The sequence below is a fragment of the Protobothrops mucrosquamatus genome, unplaced genomic scaffold (assembly GCF_001527695.2).
Source record: "Protobothrops mucrosquamatus isolate PMUCROS unplaced genomic scaffold, P.Mucros_1.0 scaffold574, whole genome shotgun sequence".
In the NCBI taxonomy this organism is placed as follows: Eukaryota; Metazoa; Chordata; class Lepidosauria; order Squamata; family Viperidae; genus Protobothrops; species Protobothrops mucrosquamatus.
Window position 1 is genome coordinate 107248 of NW_015386876.1, and position 18790 is coordinate 126037.

General features: G+C 38.4%; 1 protein-coding gene across 1 annotated transcript in view; it reads right to left on the reverse strand.

Moving 5' to 3' along the window:
- Nucleotides 1-18142, reverse strand: part of RNF123 (ring finger protein 123) — a 30624-nt gene extending 12482 nt beyond the window's left edge. The window contains exons 1-11 of the mRNA XM_029284416.1: nucleotides 17921-18142; nucleotides 16417-16500; nucleotides 12885-12992; nucleotides 11804-11981; nucleotides 9687-9761; nucleotides 9058-9145; nucleotides 8751-8838; nucleotides 8470-8554; nucleotides 2904-3043; nucleotides 2283-2471; nucleotides 379-454 (exon numbers count right to left, since the gene is read on the reverse strand). Coding sequence (XP_029140249.1) covers nucleotides 379-454; nucleotides 2283-2471; nucleotides 2904-3043; nucleotides 8470-8554; nucleotides 8751-8838; nucleotides 9058-9145; nucleotides 9687-9761; nucleotides 11804-11981; nucleotides 12885-12992; nucleotides 16417-16500; nucleotides 17921-18073 — 1264 coding nt within the window. The 5' untranslated portion in view covers nucleotides 18074-18142. The remainder of the gene's footprint in view (nucleotides 1-378; nucleotides 455-2282; nucleotides 2472-2903; nucleotides 3044-8469; nucleotides 8555-8750; nucleotides 8839-9057; nucleotides 9146-9686; nucleotides 9762-11803; nucleotides 11982-12884; nucleotides 12993-16416; nucleotides 16501-17920) is intronic.
- Between the last annotated feature and the right edge of the window lie 648 nt (nucleotides 18143-18790).

Here is an 18790-nt window from a genome sequence, read left to right on the forward strand (position 1 = left end):
CAATCTGAGGTAAAAAGTTGGCCTAGAATTACTCCTCATGTATATCCTAATTTTTTTCCAAAGGGACTAGAAATAGGAGAAGCTCTTGTGAAGATCCCAAAAATGCTTAAGACGCTTAGACACATTTCAACAACAGCAGGAGAGCCAAGGGGAATATCTTCAATAAATAAGAATATTAAAAATACTTTATGCCAGGTTACATCATTTGCTTATTTAGCCTGAGTAGAAGAGTTCCACATAACTCTCTAGAATTAGAGAACTTTTTATCATCTGCTTCCTAAACATTTTAATCCTGGGATATCCAAAATATGTGTTTTATCACAGAGATATGATTTTTCTTTGGGAGACGACTGCAGAAAGGAAGAAAAGGCAGCTTACCTGGCAGCCGAAGATTCACCACTCTGTCAAATAAGTTCCGCTCAGCTGTTACACGATTTAGCACCTGATTTAACAGCTGTAGGAAAAGGGAAAGAAGAGTGAATACTGAAACAGAGATGAATACTTTCTGACTGCACACTTGCTTCATCATCTGAACAGCAAAGCTCAGACAATCTCAAACTGTGCATATAGTGGAAACATTGAATTTGGGTAATGGCATGAGGAAAAATTTTAAGGGTGGTTGCTCATTCTTATTCTCTGGCATTTTCAATCTTCAAAAAAAATATTAAAAACTCAGCCTTGGATGGAAATGCTGAATGCATTACAGTACAGATCCTGTACTGTCCTTTAGGTCCTTAAATCATTTTTTTTACAACCCTGTAATCCCTTTTATTGGGGTGGAGTCAGGGCAACTGAATGGAGCTGGCCAGATGCCTGAAGGTCCTTAGATGAATATTAACATAGTATTAGCAGATACCAACCATCATATGAAAATATATGCAGAGCTCTTAATGAAACAGTGACAGCAGATCAGAGTCTTAGTCTGAAACTAAGATCACATTACACAATTTAGGCTCTAGATCATGCGGGCCGGATGCGTCACGCTGAAACCGCACCCACCCTATTGCCAGCAATGGGGAAAAAGTCCTGATACATCGCGCAGCGTCACGTGACGTCGTGAGTTTGACATGCCTGCTCTAAGTATTTCCACTGAAAGAAATATTTTAGCTTTTCATTCTTTTGGATAATGGACCTTGGGGACAGCAAGTAATAGAATCCAACAAGATCAAGTGTGAAAGACACATTGCCTTGAGTCTCAAAGACCATACTCTTTGAAAATCCAATTCAAAATAATTTATTGCTTCCAAGAGGTTTATTTTTTCCCTTTTTTATTCGCTAGTTTTGGAATGTAAAAAACAAGTTGTTTGGGCTGATTTTACTGCATTTAAACTCCAAGAAAACATATCAGTATAGTCTGAATATTTTGCATGAACAGTCAAGCCCAAATATATGTGACAAAGCAATGTATATCATTATCATGTATATGACAAAGCAATTTCCCAGAGATATTTGAAAAATGAGGTTGAACAAATGTATCCTAGTTTATGTGTATGCCTTTTCCTTCCTGTAAATATCAGTTGTCATCTTCACTATATATTCATGTTGTATGTATGATCTAGCAACATTTAAATATATTCTTATATTTGGCAAGAAGGATGATTTACTGATATATTTTGATCTAGATATAAGTAAATATAAGAAAACATTATGGCATCTGAAAGAAGAAAGCAGGGAGAAGGAGATTGGGATGACTTATCAGAGTTTTAACGATATAGTACAATGTAGTTTATGCATGCATTTTGTAAAATGTGTCTATATCTTTTCTAGATAAAGGAGAATATGTGTAGCTCAGGATTGAAATGTGGACTCCTTCGTCCTCTCTGAGCTTAGTTGTTTTCTTGCAGATGTATTATTAGCCAAACTAGGTAATATGATCAGTGCCAGCCCTAGCTACTGTACACTGATTACATTACCTAGTTGGGTAATGAAGAATCTGCAAGAAAACAACCAAGCTCACAGAGCACTATGGACTCCTTATTTTTTCTCTCTGCTGTTTTCTTCTAAATAGAATCAAATAAGAACCATAAAATCGAGAGTTTATCGTGCAGCAAAACATTATAAATAATGGCTGCCAAAATAATTTTAATAGGGGAAGAGAAAAAAATCCTGTAGTTCTACATATATCATCCTTCAATCTGTTAATAACCAGCTAGATAACTTTTTAGAAGTTAATTCAGAAGCGAAATTGTGAAGGTGACATAAATAGGCCATTACCTACTAGTATGTTTCTGAATTAAGCATATGTGTACAGAAGCATGTGATATTCCGCAGAAAAAAAATACCTGTGCAAGTCTCCTGAGTAATAATTCTGAAGAAGGGCGATTCCAATCCAAAAAGATCTCTGGAGCTAGAGTGACAGTCATTTCCAAGACCCTGAGAAGGCTCACTGACAAATCAAAGCAAGTTGCACACACCTTCAATTGGCGACTATCTACGAAGTTTCTTTCTAGGCGTTCTGCAGCTTGTTGGATCTATCCAGACAAGAGGACGCAACTTAATAGGGGATGGAAGAAATGGGAAACACAGAACAAATAACCACATCCAGAAAGGTTGAACTATTTCGATTCAGCTAGTAATCAGCAAAATTAACACCTGGAACATATTGGTTACTCCAGGTTTAAATTAAACAAAATCTGGACATGTAGAATAAGGCTGATGTTTGTTGTTTCCTTTCACACTCCAGCTCCTACATGGCATATCCCATGAGTCTTTCTCATACTAACCCAAACTATCTATTCTCTGCACAACTAATAAGCAAGTTGGCCAAATCCCTACATTCCTAAGGACCTGTGCTGATTTTGCTATCCCCTACTAACAAAGGACATACAATAACAAAAATGCATTCATTATCCAGTTTCTTATTACTTGTTTGGAGTTAGATTTATAATGAACCATAGACTCACCTCTTGAATCATGCCAATAAACTCTGAGAAGGCCCAGTTTAATTGGTTAAGGACACTATTGAGGAAACTAGGTGCCATTTCTTGGTCACTGCGCAACAGATCTGCCATGTGTCGTTGCAGCAAGGTTGATGGGCATGGCTCTGGAAGAAAACAGATGGAAAAAAAGGCCTCACTGTGAGAAAGAGCTGGAAATCATTAGCCTACAATCACATGAAAGTGAGGAAGAGCTAGAATATATTTGGCATTCACAGGTGTATATCTAGCACTATACGCAGTTTCATTTTGTTTCTTATAAATATTTCTTATAAATATTACTATTAAATCTTTTTTATAGTTTTAATAGTTAAAACATTTAATAGTTTTCCAATGGACAATGGAAAAAACAGAAGAAAAGAAAGAAAAAAGAGCTAAACAACAGCAAGAATAGCAAATTATATGTACCCGCTACTTTTTTGGGTGTCCTTTTTTTTCTGACTTCTATGCCTTTCTCTTTACCTTCCTGCCCCCACTTGAGCAAATTGTTTTGATACATAGAAACAAATTCTAGTGTACAAATGTTGTTTGTGTGTGATGTGGTGATTGGATTTGTTGCTGATCCTAAATCTGTAATTCTGACATTGCTACTTGAGAAATATTTCTCTGGAGAGTTACACTGCAGTATTGCTTGGAGAGACTGTCACCCCTCTCAAATGAATTAGTATCTCAACTGACCCAGCATAACTGCCATTCTCAGCTTCCTAATGATGAGCCATTCTTGGTCACTGCAGGTTTTCGGTATGCAGAGAAGGCTAAAACTTACATAATGCCCTTGCAGCAAATCTTGAGGAATTTTGTTTAATCTCTCTGATTTAAAGGGGAAGGTCCAAGCTTGAAGCATTCATGTTCTCTCAAAATGTGGCATCTAAATGAAGCCTGGGCAATCAGTATGTTTGTTCTTCTTAATCTCCCCCAACTTTATAAATAGTTCAATTTTTTATGTTTTTAAGTAGTTGTGGACGATGAGTGCACAGGGACTATAAACTTGCATGGAAATGGGTAAAGCATTTAAGCAATAGGTTTGTGCCATGTTTCTTATCTATAGGAGTAGTCTGTTGAAAGGCTTCACTTCTCCCCCACCTCCATCCATCCCCATGGCTCCCCTAGGGTCATGCATTAAGCTGGCTAAAGCTTTAATTTTCTTTTGGAGGCCTTCATGGCAGAGAGTTACACATTGTGGTGAGGTCACATTATATAATGTATATAAATTGTAATTATAAACAAACATGTAAATGTTTAATTTAAAAAAAAAGGAAAGACAGGAAGTCAGAAATCTCAGGGGGAATTTCCACCCCACAACAGCCAGTCTATTCATAGATCGTGACATCAAGCCTATAAATACTGCACATTGAAGCAGGCTGTCAGGGTCCATGAAGCAGAGCTGATAAAGCAATTGAAAAAGAATTTCAAGCGACTACTTCTTTATTACTCTTCTCTCCTTGCAGTGTTAGAAAACTTAGAGGCAAGCAGAAATTGACTCAAATCGTACACTTTTAGAACATGCTAGTGGTCAACTTTGATGAAAGAGACACCCGCCGGGCAGCTGAAGGAAGATCTTACAGCTCTCTATGCTTTTTTTCTATTTTCCAAACATTCTTCTACATGTTTTAGAAAAATAAGGAAAGAAAATCAGCACTGAAGAAGCATTCTCTATTAAAGTATAACTTGATTATTGATAATGTTTCCCCAAATTTCAAGGCAATTTGGTAATGATATTTCTTCTAAATAAAAAACAGCATTCATATTTTGCTATAATTATTGCCAGTCTTCCAACCGTTCAAAGTGCACAAACAGTACTCCTGTCTTCAATTTTATTCCCAAACTAACCTATGAAGTAAGTTGCTTTAGAGATAATGAGTGGCTTAAAATATCAGTAAGCTTCTATGGTTAAATTTGAGTCTTGATCTCTCCACAATCTAGCTGAGTTCAGATTCAGAAAATGTTAATCATGAGCAATTCTACCAGACAGAAAGATCTGAAGGTTTTCAAATTCAATTTCAAAGAAATTCCACACCAAGTAAGAGCCAGAGAACACCTGACCTTCCACAGTTGCCTATATCCTCTTTCTCCTTGCACCATAAAAAAGACTTTGGGGAGATGGAGAAGGCTCGTTCCCTTTGGGCTAAATTAGGCTATCTTCTTTCAATTAATTTGGTATTAATTATTCAATACTGTACACCTCAAAATAGCAGAGAGAAGTATCAGTAGCATAAGGATCTAATGGCCTGCCTTAGATCTTTTGGAGCCTCCCAGAGAAACAAACACCAAGCTGTCAGAGCCTGCCAGCAACAAGAGAAGGAAAACAATGCCCCATTGCCCAGGAGGTTTCACAAGCTCGTGGCAGGGATGGAGCACCACAACAGCTTCAGCCAAGCCCACTAAGTTGCATATCCGAGTCAGAATTGGACATGACTTTGATGGGAAGAAACTATTATCTTCTGATCTTTCCTGTTCTATCTTTGCTGGAGGAGAATCTTAAGAAAAAAGGGGGCAGGGAAGAATAAAAATGAGGAGAAGTGTAAATGGCATGGGTACAAAAGGAATGTGCAACGGATAGCACATGGGCAACAGCCATACTGTATATCCTTGCTGTGTACTCAGAAACTGCCCTCCAGTTAAAAGCATGTATATTCATCCACCTTGATGCATATATGATATTATCACCATAAACATTAATACAACTTTTAAGGACATCGTTCAGGACATCCAATAGCGTTGCTTTACCCTCCTACTCTAGTTTCCAAACACTGAGCCTCTTTTACAACTGACAATTTATCTGAAAGCAAAGGAAAGAGAAGAGAGATCTTGCTAAAGGGCCCTTTTACCATTGAAAAGATAACGGGAAGTTTAGCCTGAATATTAGCAAGAGATAACTCCTAAATCCAAGAAATAAAGAAATGATTATATACGGATGAAAAACACTGATTTTTTAAAGAAAGGGTAATTGGATATTACTGCTGGCACTTTTTCCTGAGCTATAAGATAAATAATTTTTAACCTTGCTTTATGGGATCTCTCTGAACGACTGTAAGAAGAATTATGCCTGAGATACTCTGCGTATAGGACAGAAATTATTACTCTTTTCATTAGTTCAAAAACTCTTGCCAAATGCAGACATATATTGTGTATGTTCAGAGTTGGAAATAGCCACTTAGCCCATTAAGCCAGTCCCTTCCCAGTGCAGTTTGAGGGAGTAAAGCTGGGTTGCTATCTGCACTTTGGAAAAGCAGCTGCAGATAGGCAATAACTTTCTTAACCCCACTTCCCTCATACAGTTTATATGTTTATGCACAACTTTATTCCCAGGCATCCAAGTTGGTGTTGCAGTTGCTTGTGATAATTGAGCCATACTTTGGCATTTTCAAGAACATGCTGGTGTCCAGAGGCAGTCTCACCCCCCCATCCAGGTTCTTAGCTTAGAAAACTAAAACTAAGTGAAGACGGGGATGTGTAGCAGGAAAGATAAAAAGCAAAGGTATACAGACAGGGAACCAGAGGCGACATGTGGAGATTGGCAGTTATTTACAAGTGGTCAAGAGGACTATTACTCAACTGCCAGGACCACAAGCTACAGTGAACAGCATATCCTGGTGCGAGTCCTGCCTGGAGCTTGGAGCTTTGCCTGGAGTCCAGCAGCAACTAGAAAAGGAGCAACCACACCAAAGCAGTACCTCATCCCAGTGTTTAGAAAAAAGCAGACTTTTGTTTGAACTGAGCACAAAGGGCGAAATATTAAAGAATCTTTACATGGCAAGTCCCAGAAGGATTATATACAGTGTGGGAATCCAAACAAAAAACATTCTGGTCAAATAGCTCTCTTGTCTTTGTTTTAACATACCTAACAGAGCACAGCCTATCTGGGTAATTTAATCCACTGTCAACTTGCTGTTAGTATGTTTGCTTTAGTAACATTCAACCAGAATATGTCCACACTATGGATTAAATCCATGATTTCATGTCCTGAACGCTGTAGGCATAAAGAACAGGTCTGGGCTTTACAGACTGGAATCAAATTATCCCACCATATTTCTTTTCCCAAGGCTAAACATTACCAATTCCTAGAATTTTGGCTTCCCAGCATCAACAAGGTTAGCAGCTCAATCTAAAACCTGAAGGAAGTTATTTCTTTGTTAACACAATGTCTATATCAACCTAACTCATAAGTGTCATTCAAATAAGCAAATAATAATACAGTTCTTCCAAATTAAAACAGCAACAATTAAATCAGAAAATTAGACAGATGTAGAATTGCTCTCTACAAAAGAGAAACCAAAGCTCCCCCTACAGCTTGTAACTACAGTTTCTCAAACTTCCAAACAACTTTTGCAAAAGCATCCTAAATTGATAATTCTGGGAGAACAGCCTTAGCTTAGAACACCAAGTGATAAAGGAAGAAAAGAAGGAACTTGCATATAATATTAATCTAGTGCTGAGTGCATGACAGAGTTAAATGTTGTAAAAGTGGTTTCCTTAAGGGAGGGCACAGCCTACCTGCCCTACAGCATCCCTAATGAAGACTTTCTCCCCAAATAATCTTAGCCTCTTACATTCATTTAATGTTACTGTTTAAATTATAATCTTAGGAAAATTGGAAAATGTTTTACACTTTGCCCAACTATATTTATTCTGATCATATTCCACTACAATTTCTGTTTCTCCCAGTTATATTTTTATAGGAATTTTAAGACTGTATCTGGTGACATGCTGAAAACTATGGAGGGATGACAATTATTGAGATCTTCGTACAATAAATTAGAAGCAAAATAGAAAAAAAGAGGAAGTTAAACAGGAGGATAAAAAGTTTTGAAACATACTATAATTGTCTTCTCTGTTACTAATCTAAACATGTCAAAAAAAAAAATTAGCAAGCTATTCCGTTTTTTCCCTAGTTGACCAAAGAAAGGGTAAAGAAACTGGCACTCAGGCGGAGCCACACTTTCCTCCTTGTTGTTACTTTATGTTCTGCACATTCTGTATTTCTAAAGTTCAGAAATACTGTCACATACATCTGCTCACTTCTACAGACAAACAAAATGCCTAGCCTCTCAATAGCTTAACCGCCGTGAAGTGTGAAGAAAACTCTGGTGCCAGGATGAGGCAGATGTTCCTGCCACAGCTTAAGTGTCTCCCTCAAAGTTCTAGGATTCACATCACTTGCTTTCTTGGCAATTCTGTCTGAACCAGAGCAAAGCCAGAAATTATTGGCTTTGCCACCCAGTAAAGATGACCATGTACGATCCATATGTTGCCAAGCTGATCTGGGAACAGCACAAATGCCACGGGGAAAGAAGGGCTTCAGCCGGAATAAGAGACAACATATTTAAACTACTAAACATCATGAGTTTCCAGTTGTCAAACCTGCTTGGCAATGGCAGTGAAGCCTCTGTGGTATCAGTTAAAGTGCCAGAATGTGGCATAATTATAATAATAGCATACCAGAAAACTGTTTTCTCCTGCCACTAGAACCAACAGTTGACCAGAATAGGGGGGGGGGGAAGCAACACTTTTCTGTTCCCAATTCCCCACTCACTCTGCAAGCTTGGTAGATTGGCATCTTCCGGTTTGGTTTTCAGCAAATGAGGAAGCCGCGTGTACCTGTATCCAAATCCACAGCCCTAGAGGGGAAAGGGGGGGGGGGGAGAGAAAAGGATGCTGGGTTCCATTACTTTTCACAAGAAAATCTGAGACTCTCTCACTAGAAATAAGTGTGCAAACAGTAATAAGAGAATTCATGCAGAGGGCACCTGCTGCTTTTAAAGCTACCTGAACCTCCTAAACCAGCTGAGAAACAAAGAGAGAATCTATCCTTACACGCCACAGTCGTACAAGAATCCAGTTAGTCTGTGCCCAAGGTCTTTGCTCATACGGGGCCAGTAGATTCCTCATCATGGATATTCGTCTGCCAAAATAAGACAAACAATCAGCTCCAAAATAGGGGGAGAGAAATACAAGGCAAGGAAGAAGTAGAAATGCAATGCCAACAAGTAGAAGAGGCCATTTTCATGCATGCAAGAACCACAGGGAATTACAAAACTTGTGCCTAACCTAAGGAAGAAAAGAGGCAACCTGTTTTAGGACATACAATTTTTATTCAGGGAAGAAAATACCAAGCACTTACTGATCTTCTGGAATTCTCTCCACAGCCCGAAGTGAGTGGGGATAGCAAACGTAGCTGGCTAATGCTTGCATTAGAGAGTCTCTAATGTCTGAATATAAAAATAAAAGAGAATGTTAATGAGACAGAAAATCTAACTGTAACTGTAACTCTGGTTACGAGAATGCATTTTTACTGAAATAATGGGAGGTAAACAAGCAGCCAAGAGATGAACAAGTTATAAATGATTTCATTCTGCATTAGACTGAAATTCTATAAATAAGAAAAAGCAACACCCCCGTTGCTATTCCCAAAATGACAACTGGAAATCAGAGAACAATCAATAACCACAAATTTAGTCTGCTGTTTTTATTTTCTACAGCCCATCATGGACATCCTACTGAGCTTCAGATCACCCTTGGCCTCATTTTGAAAGCCTCAGTAAGAATCTCTGGCAAAAATTATCTCTTCCGTCCCAGAAAGAGAGAGCCACAAAAAGAGATAAACAAATAGGTGGTTCAACCCAGTTTTGTTTTTGATCCTCTCTAGTATTTTTGTCACTGCCACTAACCAATTAGGACATAGTTCCCCACTCTCCACTAGCCCCAGCTTACAACCAAGAAAAGATATCCCTTAAAGGAAGAGCGACCTACCTGTGCCTACAATCCTTGGGTCAGCAAAATGTTTGGCTAAAATGGCAGCAAGGTGTGTCAATGTATCTTCATAGCCTGAAAAGAAGTTTCAAATACTAAAGACTGCAAATGTATAGAAAATTTCTGCACCTGCATTTTCACCAGTATAATAGAACAGATGTCTAGAATTAGTTTTCTTATTTATGTCTTTGTTTCGAATTCTTGGGAGGCAAACCAGAAATCCAGCTTTTCATGATTAACAACACCAAAGGAGAGCAAGTCTGCATCTTTCCCCATTCAAGGCAAATTTGCCTTGCAAATACATGACTGATGTTTACACTGAGCTAATTTTATTTAGTGTGGATTTTCCTGGACATATACATCAGTCTCTCTAGGAATAACATTTCCATTTGTATGGACAGTTTATGAAAAGCTTTATGGGTATTTCTGGATTACTGCAATAAAGAAATATCATATTTTATTTAATGTTGATTTTTTAAAACATTTCAATCCCATGCAGAACCAGCTACCTGCCCTAACATTAGAGTTTTCAAGCAAGCACAAATATTCTTATTTAAGATTAATACTCGACAACAAACTTTCAAGTATGAATTTCTGCTACCCCCCGTGTTAGATTATGAAAATGGTTATACTTGTTACCCCAAAACTGTTCCAAAAGAAGAACATTAAGGCTGAGGAATTCATACAAGACATTCAAACTGGAGCAACAAATAGAATCTTTGAACAGTGATGGCGAACCTTTTAGAGACCGAGTGCCCAAACTGCAACCCAAAACCCACTTATGCATCGTTGGGTGCCGGGTGGGTGTGGCCCATTGGGTGGGCGTGGCTGCGGTGGTAACAGCAGACTCGGTGGGACTAAAAAGTTCAATCAATCAATTCCAACTTTGCAAGATCTTTTTTTCCCCGCGAGAAGTTGAAATTGACTGATAGATTGAACCTTTTTTTTTGTACACGGTGGCAGAGGCCTAAAGGGAAAATTTTTTATAAAACCCAGCTGAAGGCCTAGGACTGGGGCGATGGCATTCGTGCCCACAGAGAGGGCTCTGAGTGCCGCCTCTGGCACCCATGCCATAGATTCGCCACCACTGATCTAGAACAACTGGTCTGAATTATCTTGTATTAATTCATCTCAAGGGCCAGAGTGCACGAGAAATTTCCAATCTAGAGTAGTCTGTGGTGAGAACTATCTGTACATACTGTAGCATCTGATAAGAAGGGAGGTAAATTTTACATTAATTCCTAAAAAGAGTAACTGCAGGATAAGAACAGAAAACATGACAGAATCCAAAATCAAGGAGGGAAGGCAGTTTTAAAAAGTGAACAAAAAGACACTTTTTCCAGTTCTAGAAAGGAAATACCCTCAAGATTTTTTTTAAAAAAGTCTTTCTCTATTTCAATAATGGGAAAACAAAGAAAAAGTTCTGAGGAAAAGAAGCCCATAGCTGTTAAGCCTAATTTTTAACACCTTTCCTTCTTCTCAGGAAATGATAGGAAGTAACTTTTATTTACTTATTTAAGTGAAAATAAATAAGGAAAATATTATCAGACCTAGAATTATGGAATGGCATTACTTCCATAATTTGTGTGCTGTATATGAAACATAGGACACCTCAGATGCTGAGAAAATATCATTGCCCTATTACACAAACCTCTGCCATATTGTCTGCACATCGATGATAATAATAATAATAATAACAAAAATATATTAAATATATATATGCTGCTGACTCTCAGAAATTCTGGGTGATTTATAAATTGTTAAAAAAGGAAACAACAAGATAACCAAAAATAATAAGGATGGCAGAAACAGCAAAACTGGATGGGGCAAAAGAAGGAAAGGGGGCTTCAATCGCTCTCACCAAAGGCTCAGGGAAAGAGCCAGATTATCAGAGTCTTCAAAACACCAGTAGGATAGGCCGTTTGAATCTCAGGGGGAACCTCATTCCATTTCCATAAGGGCATTTTAACATATATGTGTTTATTTTAACAGAAAAAAAGCTTGTTAGCAAAATGAAGTTGGTGCCAGATGCCAGATTCTGTGTTCTCATGTTTTTTCTTGTCCATGCTGGATTCTACATTCAAAATATAACCATTCCTGCTTAAAGATATCCTCACCTGGAAGTTCTTCCATGCTGTTAACAGGACTGAAGTAGTTCTTGAGAGCACTGTAGCTATTCATTGCTACACTCAGATAAAACTCAGGCATGAATGCAAAGAGTGAGCCAATTCTGTCCCCATGTTCAATTGTACGAATGCACACCCGTAACAACCAGTATATATCTTGCATCTTCTCCTGTAGAGGGGGAATTCTGAGTTAATTCGTACTTCAAGTGGCAGAAAAAGTATATACGGTATGTAAGATATTAGAAGAGAACTAGTTTGGTGTAGTAGTTAAGGCATTAGACTAGAAACTGGGAGACCATGAGTTCTGGTCTTGCCTTAGCCAGCTGGGTACCCTTGGGCCAGTCACTCTCTCCTAGCCCTGGGATGGATGCAAGGGAAAACCTCACTTCCAAAATACTTTGCCAAGAAACCACAGGGACTAGTCAGGCAGTCACCGGGAATAAACACTGACTTGAAAACACATACACACACACAAAGATTAGAACTTCTTTATACATTAACTATGTATCCATCTAGTCATAGGTGATCAAGAATGCCAGGTAGGCAACGGAGAGACTGGTGGAAACAGTGAGCGTCCCACCCTCTCTAATCCACCCATTTACTTTTCACGTTAGTCACTGAACAAGAAAAGCCAGCACAGAGCACAAAGTAGAAGAGGAAGGGAAATGGATTTATTGGTCTCTCCTCTACCTGCCTGTTGGCTGAAGTCACCTTTTTATTACTTTGCTAAGTAATAAAAGAGTTAACAATCCTTAACTCTGAGCAGCCTGTTACTACTTTTTTCTGCTAATAAGTCACATTTATGACCTTATATACAAATTTGGATTGATATAATTATCACTCTCAAAATACCCGAAGAGTGCAAGAATATACTATATTAAAACTGAGTCAGTTCATTATTAATGTGCACAATTCTTTCGTAATATAAACCCTACAGATAATTTTGCAGGAATAGAGTATATAAATGCAGGAAGCAATAGCACAATTCTCTTAATTTTTTTTACGCTAGAGTTGGACTATCTGGGCCAGATTTAAGCATGGCATTCTAGAATTTAATTGCATTCCCTCTCACCTTTGAATAAATAGTAACATTGATCCAAGCAAGTCGGCGACTCAAGTGATTCAGCTTCTCAGAAAAAACTTTTTGACTCTTCACTAATTCTTCACAGATATCTCTTCTCTGAATTGAAAACAGAAGGATTTGAAGAGCAATATCTTTTCCAGTATTCAGGATTAAAAATACAGTATAATTCCCCAGGTACTGGGGGTAGGCCATTAGTGTTTTTTATTTGCCTTAATGTGGTTTTAGTTGATTGTTATTTTAATGTAAGTCTTTGTTTTTGTTTGTTCACCGCCTACATTTTCTTGAATAGATGGGCGGCTAGATAAATTAGACACTCGAAGCTCTTAGCAAGTTATATAGGATTTATTTATTTAATAAGATCCTATAGCTTTGAGTATACATCTGGCACATATCTCAGGCTGATAAGATGCAGGCCAACAGTATGTTGGTGTCAATGCTGTGACAATGGATGTCGTCGCTCTGACAACTGAGAATCAGCAGCCATTTTTACTTTTGCTTCTAGCGTGCCTTTCCTATTTTTTTAGAGTGCAGATATAGAAGGGGGGATGGGGTAAATGCTTGAGGGTTTAGCTAGCCATAACAATGTAGAAGTGTGGAAACTCAAGGACATGGTCTGATAAGGTTTTGGCGGGCTCAGGGGCCGGTAAGAAAAGCCCGTGTCTTGCGTTAATTGGGGAATGTGATTTATGACAGTGTTTGTGGGATGGGAATTGCAACTTGTTACTTTGTATCTGGGGGAAGGGAATCTCAGTTTTGGGTTCAACTATGTACTGTAAGTGCCGATACTTTGTTTCCTAATAAAATGTTCTTTAAGGAAGAATTCTTGCCTTGCAGTTCTTTTACTGGTTTCATCTATCGGAACCATGACAGTTGGTTTATAAAGTAGTCTTTAGATTAGAGATTCTACCTTTACATAGAATCAAATGAATAAGTCTGGGTTAAAACTGGGCTTTGGTTGTATTTGTGGCACAATGGCCCAAAAAAAAAAAAAGAATTCTCAGGATGACTGGGACAATCATCAACAGCAAAGGAACAAGCAATCAAGAAATATGCTGCTGACTATCACTTGGTAGAGCAGCCAAAGTGGCTTTGGAAAAGATGTTCAACTACCATGAAATATTTACAAAGATCAGAATAGTGGAGGCGATGGCATTGTTTGTGATACTTTATGGAGGTGAAAGTTGGATTTTGAACAAGAAGAATGGAAAAATTAGTAATGCTTTTGAAACTTTGTGCTGGAGAGAACTCATTAGAATACTATACACAGTCAGGAAAACATATAATAGATAATTGAGCAAATAAAACCAGAGATTTCACTCAGGTCACACAAGACCAGGCTCAAATTATTGTACTTTGGACACAATAGGCAAAGGCTTAGCTCTCTGGAGAAGCCTCTAATGTTGGAAAAAGTAGAGGGAAAAAGAAGACGAGGACAACCAACAGCAAAGTGGATGGGCTCAGTTACAATGGTAATGGATGAGCCATTGGAAGGGCCATATTAGGACAAATCATCATGGAAAAATCTATCTGTGGTGATCAGTAACAGTAATACTGACTTGATGGCACATAATCAATTGTATTAAATTAGAAATCCATAAATCCTAACATAATCACATTAGGCTCCAATGAATGGTGATAAGGACAGAACCACAGTTTTGTGAAAAATTACACAACGATCTTAATATGATTCAGGAAAAAAATGGATTGCTAGATGACACAATTGAGTAATTGGGAATAAGATGAGAGAATACAAAATGAGTCCAACTACAGGGAGTGGAGATAGAGAATAATATTTTATTTCCTCCTCCCCCTTATCTCCTGCCTTTAATTTACTTTCTTTGCTAATTTTTACCCTATTTCTGGGCTTTGCATAATATTTCCCCTAAAAACAACAGCAATATGAGTATATAAAAGCCCAGCCACAATGACAGATTGTATGTTATTCTCAATGAAATACAGAGGTGTCAGTTGCCTTGGCAATATACTTCATATAAAATTCAGAGAGAACTAGAGAAATCATGTGAAAAAGAAAGTATACCCTCTTTGAGATCTATGGTCTATGGACATAGTAAAAATCATCTTCCTCACTGTAGAATGATGGACTTTAAATTGTTTGGAAATGGCCTTATAACCCTTCCCAGACTGAAGGGCAGCAACAATTACTTCTCTAAGATCATTGCTGATGTCCATGGCATTGTGTTAACACACACTTCAATGCTGGAGACCAGCACACTCCTAAAACTTCAGTTTTTATCGAGATAGTCATATGTGCTGATGATCAATTGATCAAGGGCACTTGATTAGCAGCACCTGACTACTACTTAGTCTCTTCATTCCTATGGAAGCGGTAATGTTGTATTTAGTTTTTCACACATGGTTTCTCCATTTTGGCTTTCTTTTTGTAAAATAGACAAATGGTGTAATATGTTCATGTGTCATTGTTCATCTGAGGTTATATTTACCACTTTTAAGAACTGCTGAGATTTTTACTATATCTTCATACATAAAACCATAGAACTCAAACAGGGTGTACTTTCTTTTTCACATGAGTGTACGTGAATGCACATGAAATGCAAGCTCATTATATATACATACACACATGTGTATAAAATCTGCATCGTGTATACAAGATAAATGTAATATAACTTATACAATCACTATCATTATACATTATATTGTTATAAGGGTACCATTTTATTGTACTCAAATGGAAACTAACACAGACTTAGTCTAGGACAATTTTTAGAAAATTAGTAATAGTAAATTATGCTGATCAATACTTGAATGATTCTAAATGATTCTAGGCCTGGAGACTAAAACATATGAAGAACAGCTGCAGGACTTGGGTTTGGCTAGTCTAAAGAAAAGAAGAAATAGGGGTGACATGATAGCAGTATTCCAGTATTTGAGGGGCTGCCACAAAGAAGAGGGGGTCAAATTATTCTCCAAAGCACCAGAGGGCAGGACAAGAAACAATGGCTGGAAACTGATCAAAGAGAGAAGCAACCTGGAATTAAGGAGAAACTTCCTAATAGTGAGGACAATTAACCAGTGGAACAGCTTGCCTTCAGAAATCATGGGCACTCCATCACTGGAGGTTTTTAAGAAGAGACTGGACAGCCACTTGTCTGAGATGATATAGGTTCTCCTGCTTGAACAGGGGGCTAGACTAGAAGACCTCCAAGGTCCCTGTCTATTCTGTTCTGTTCTTCTGTTCTGTTCTGTTCTATTCTATTCTATTCTATTCTATTCTATTCTATTCTATTCTATTCTATTCTATTCTATTCTAAATGAAGACATACAGAAGGGAAGTAATTCCTGTTTCATTTAAGGGAGTGATTATATTGTGTGGAAATACTGCATAATGGTCTCTACATATTTTAGGAAGGCTCCATTAAATAATTCTGATTTCTTTCTTGAACCTAAAGTAACTCTGAAAATTTACTTAAGTATTGTTCTCAGAGAACGAACTTTTCCCAAAGAACAAACTGAAAAGGCAGCACAGAGAAGAGTTTCTTACCCTTTCTGGGCATCGGCTGATCTTTTCTTCCGTATCTTTCAATGCCATAGCATACTCATTCACATCATCAGAAACACCTACCATCTGAAATACAATTAAATGTCAATAATACCAGCTGGAGATTTCTTAAGACATTAAAGAAAAAGATAGGATATTTACCAAAGGTAAAGCAAAAATGCTGAATGTGATTAGACTGGCAGCTGCAATATTTTGGAATGCCCAGAACCAATTTTTACCAGTACAAAATTAGCGTTTTGAGGACAACTGCAAAATAGTGACAGACCCCTGTTGATGGCAGGCTGCTGTCAACAGCAACAAAACAATATGCTGGAGAATGCTCTCTAGCACAAGGCTTTTCAACCAGTGGTACGGGTACCACCTGTGGTACATTGGCACCTGGCAGGTGGTACCCAACCATCCTAGAAAAGTGGTAGCAGGGGAGGGGAATGAGTTGAACTGGTGGCAGCACCACACAAGCCTGAGCGAGAGATGGCTGGAGCTGCAGGGCTGTCAGTTCAGCGGAAACGCCAGGATCAGTGCTTCTTCGGGACTGTCAGGGCTCAGTGGATGCGCCAGGATCAGCGCCAGGCTCCAGCTGGAGCTCGGCGCTGATCCTGGTGCTTCTGCTGAGCCCAGAAGAACTGCCGATCAGCTGGAATGTTGCAGCATTTCCAGGGTCTTGTGATTTACATTCAGATGCTTGGCAACTGATTCATATTTATGACGGTCACAGTGTCACAGGGGCATGTGAAGTGACCAAAACCTGCTGCAACCACCCAGCAGACGGGGGAGGGGAATAAAAACCAAACACCCCCCACCCCACCCCTGCTGCCAATCCTCAACAGAAATGCTCACAACAATGAAAACCTCGGACAGAAGGAAGAGCGCCGCCGGGTGGGCAGGCAGGTGTCTTGCTCAGCTGTGGCTTGGGGGGCACTTTTTTCAGTGCCATTGTAACTTCGAACAATCACTAAGCGAACTGTTGTAAGTCGAGGACTATCTGTACTTCATCACTTTTTTTCCTTTTTTGGGGGGGTGTCATCAAGTTTTTGACACCTTGCTAGGCGATTGGTGGTACTCGGATTTTGCCATATCCTAAAAGTGGTACAATGGGTGAAAAGGTTGAAAAGCCCTGCTCTAGCAGAATGACTTCCTCCACTTATTACTTTCTCACTTGGAACCCTACTTGCCTTTAAGTCATTTTCTATCAGCCAGGTTTGTTTCTAGTCTTGGGAGTTTAAGATCCTCTGCAGCTTCTGCTTCTCAAAATGAAAAATATTAGATACCTATTGTTTTACTGATTCTTGGTGACCAAAGACATCAAATAACATGGATCTGTCACGATAAGATACAGTATGAGGCAAAAAGTAGGTGAACAATTATTACAAATTTAGCACTTCCCACCCTTTCTCAGTGGATCCTTGTTTCTTTATGAAGTGAATTGTCATCCCAGTTCTAAGAGTGAAACAGAATTAGGAACTTCACTAAAATGAATCCTGCTCACCTTACCAAGCTGCTGATGCACGCTGAGGTTGTACATCATGACTATTCCATCCAAGATTTCCAGGAGAGAATTCTCGGTAATTGGTTGATCCGGCTCTTCTGTAGGTTTCCCCAATAGAAGACCTTCATTTCCACGGCTACCTTCAACTGTCATAAAAACAAACAAGAGTTTCTAAGCAAGCCACTGCTAAGTGTAAGAATCTGTTAATTGTGAAAAGAGTATCTACACTTTTCTAATGGAAATGTTGATGTTTTAATCATGAATTTCATTCATGCTACATTAAAACTAAATCTAAATAGAAAAACGTCTACAGCTGTTTTTCATTCTTCTACACATTTTCCTCTATTAATTCTTTCTTTTCAACCTATATTCCAAAAGAATGAGCCTTGCCTCTTTCTCCTCTTCAGCTTTGTTGGAATAATTAAATTTCATTAATTTTTTTATTCTTTACTTGCTACTCAAAACCATCTGCAAGTGTAATACAGTTCCTATAATCTTTCAGGCAGAAGGCACAAAGCTTGCATTCTAGTCATAGAGTTCCTTATAACACATCCACATACCAACTAAAAAGAGGTATAAATCTTGTCCTTCAGCCATAAAACATACTCTACAGTAAAATCATCCTACTTTTAACACATTACACAAAGACCCAGCTCACCTGAAAAGGCACTGGGAAAGAAGTAAGGAAAGAGAAGGATGATCAGAGCAAGATGGATGGCTCACTTACAGTGGCAATGGTTTGCACCATTAACAGATTTGAAAGAACATGTTAGGGGTAAATTGTTATGGAAAAAAAAATCTATGTTGTAAGTATGAGTCAAAAACAACTTGAAGGAAGAGGGAATATTTGATGTATTGATTGAGCCACTC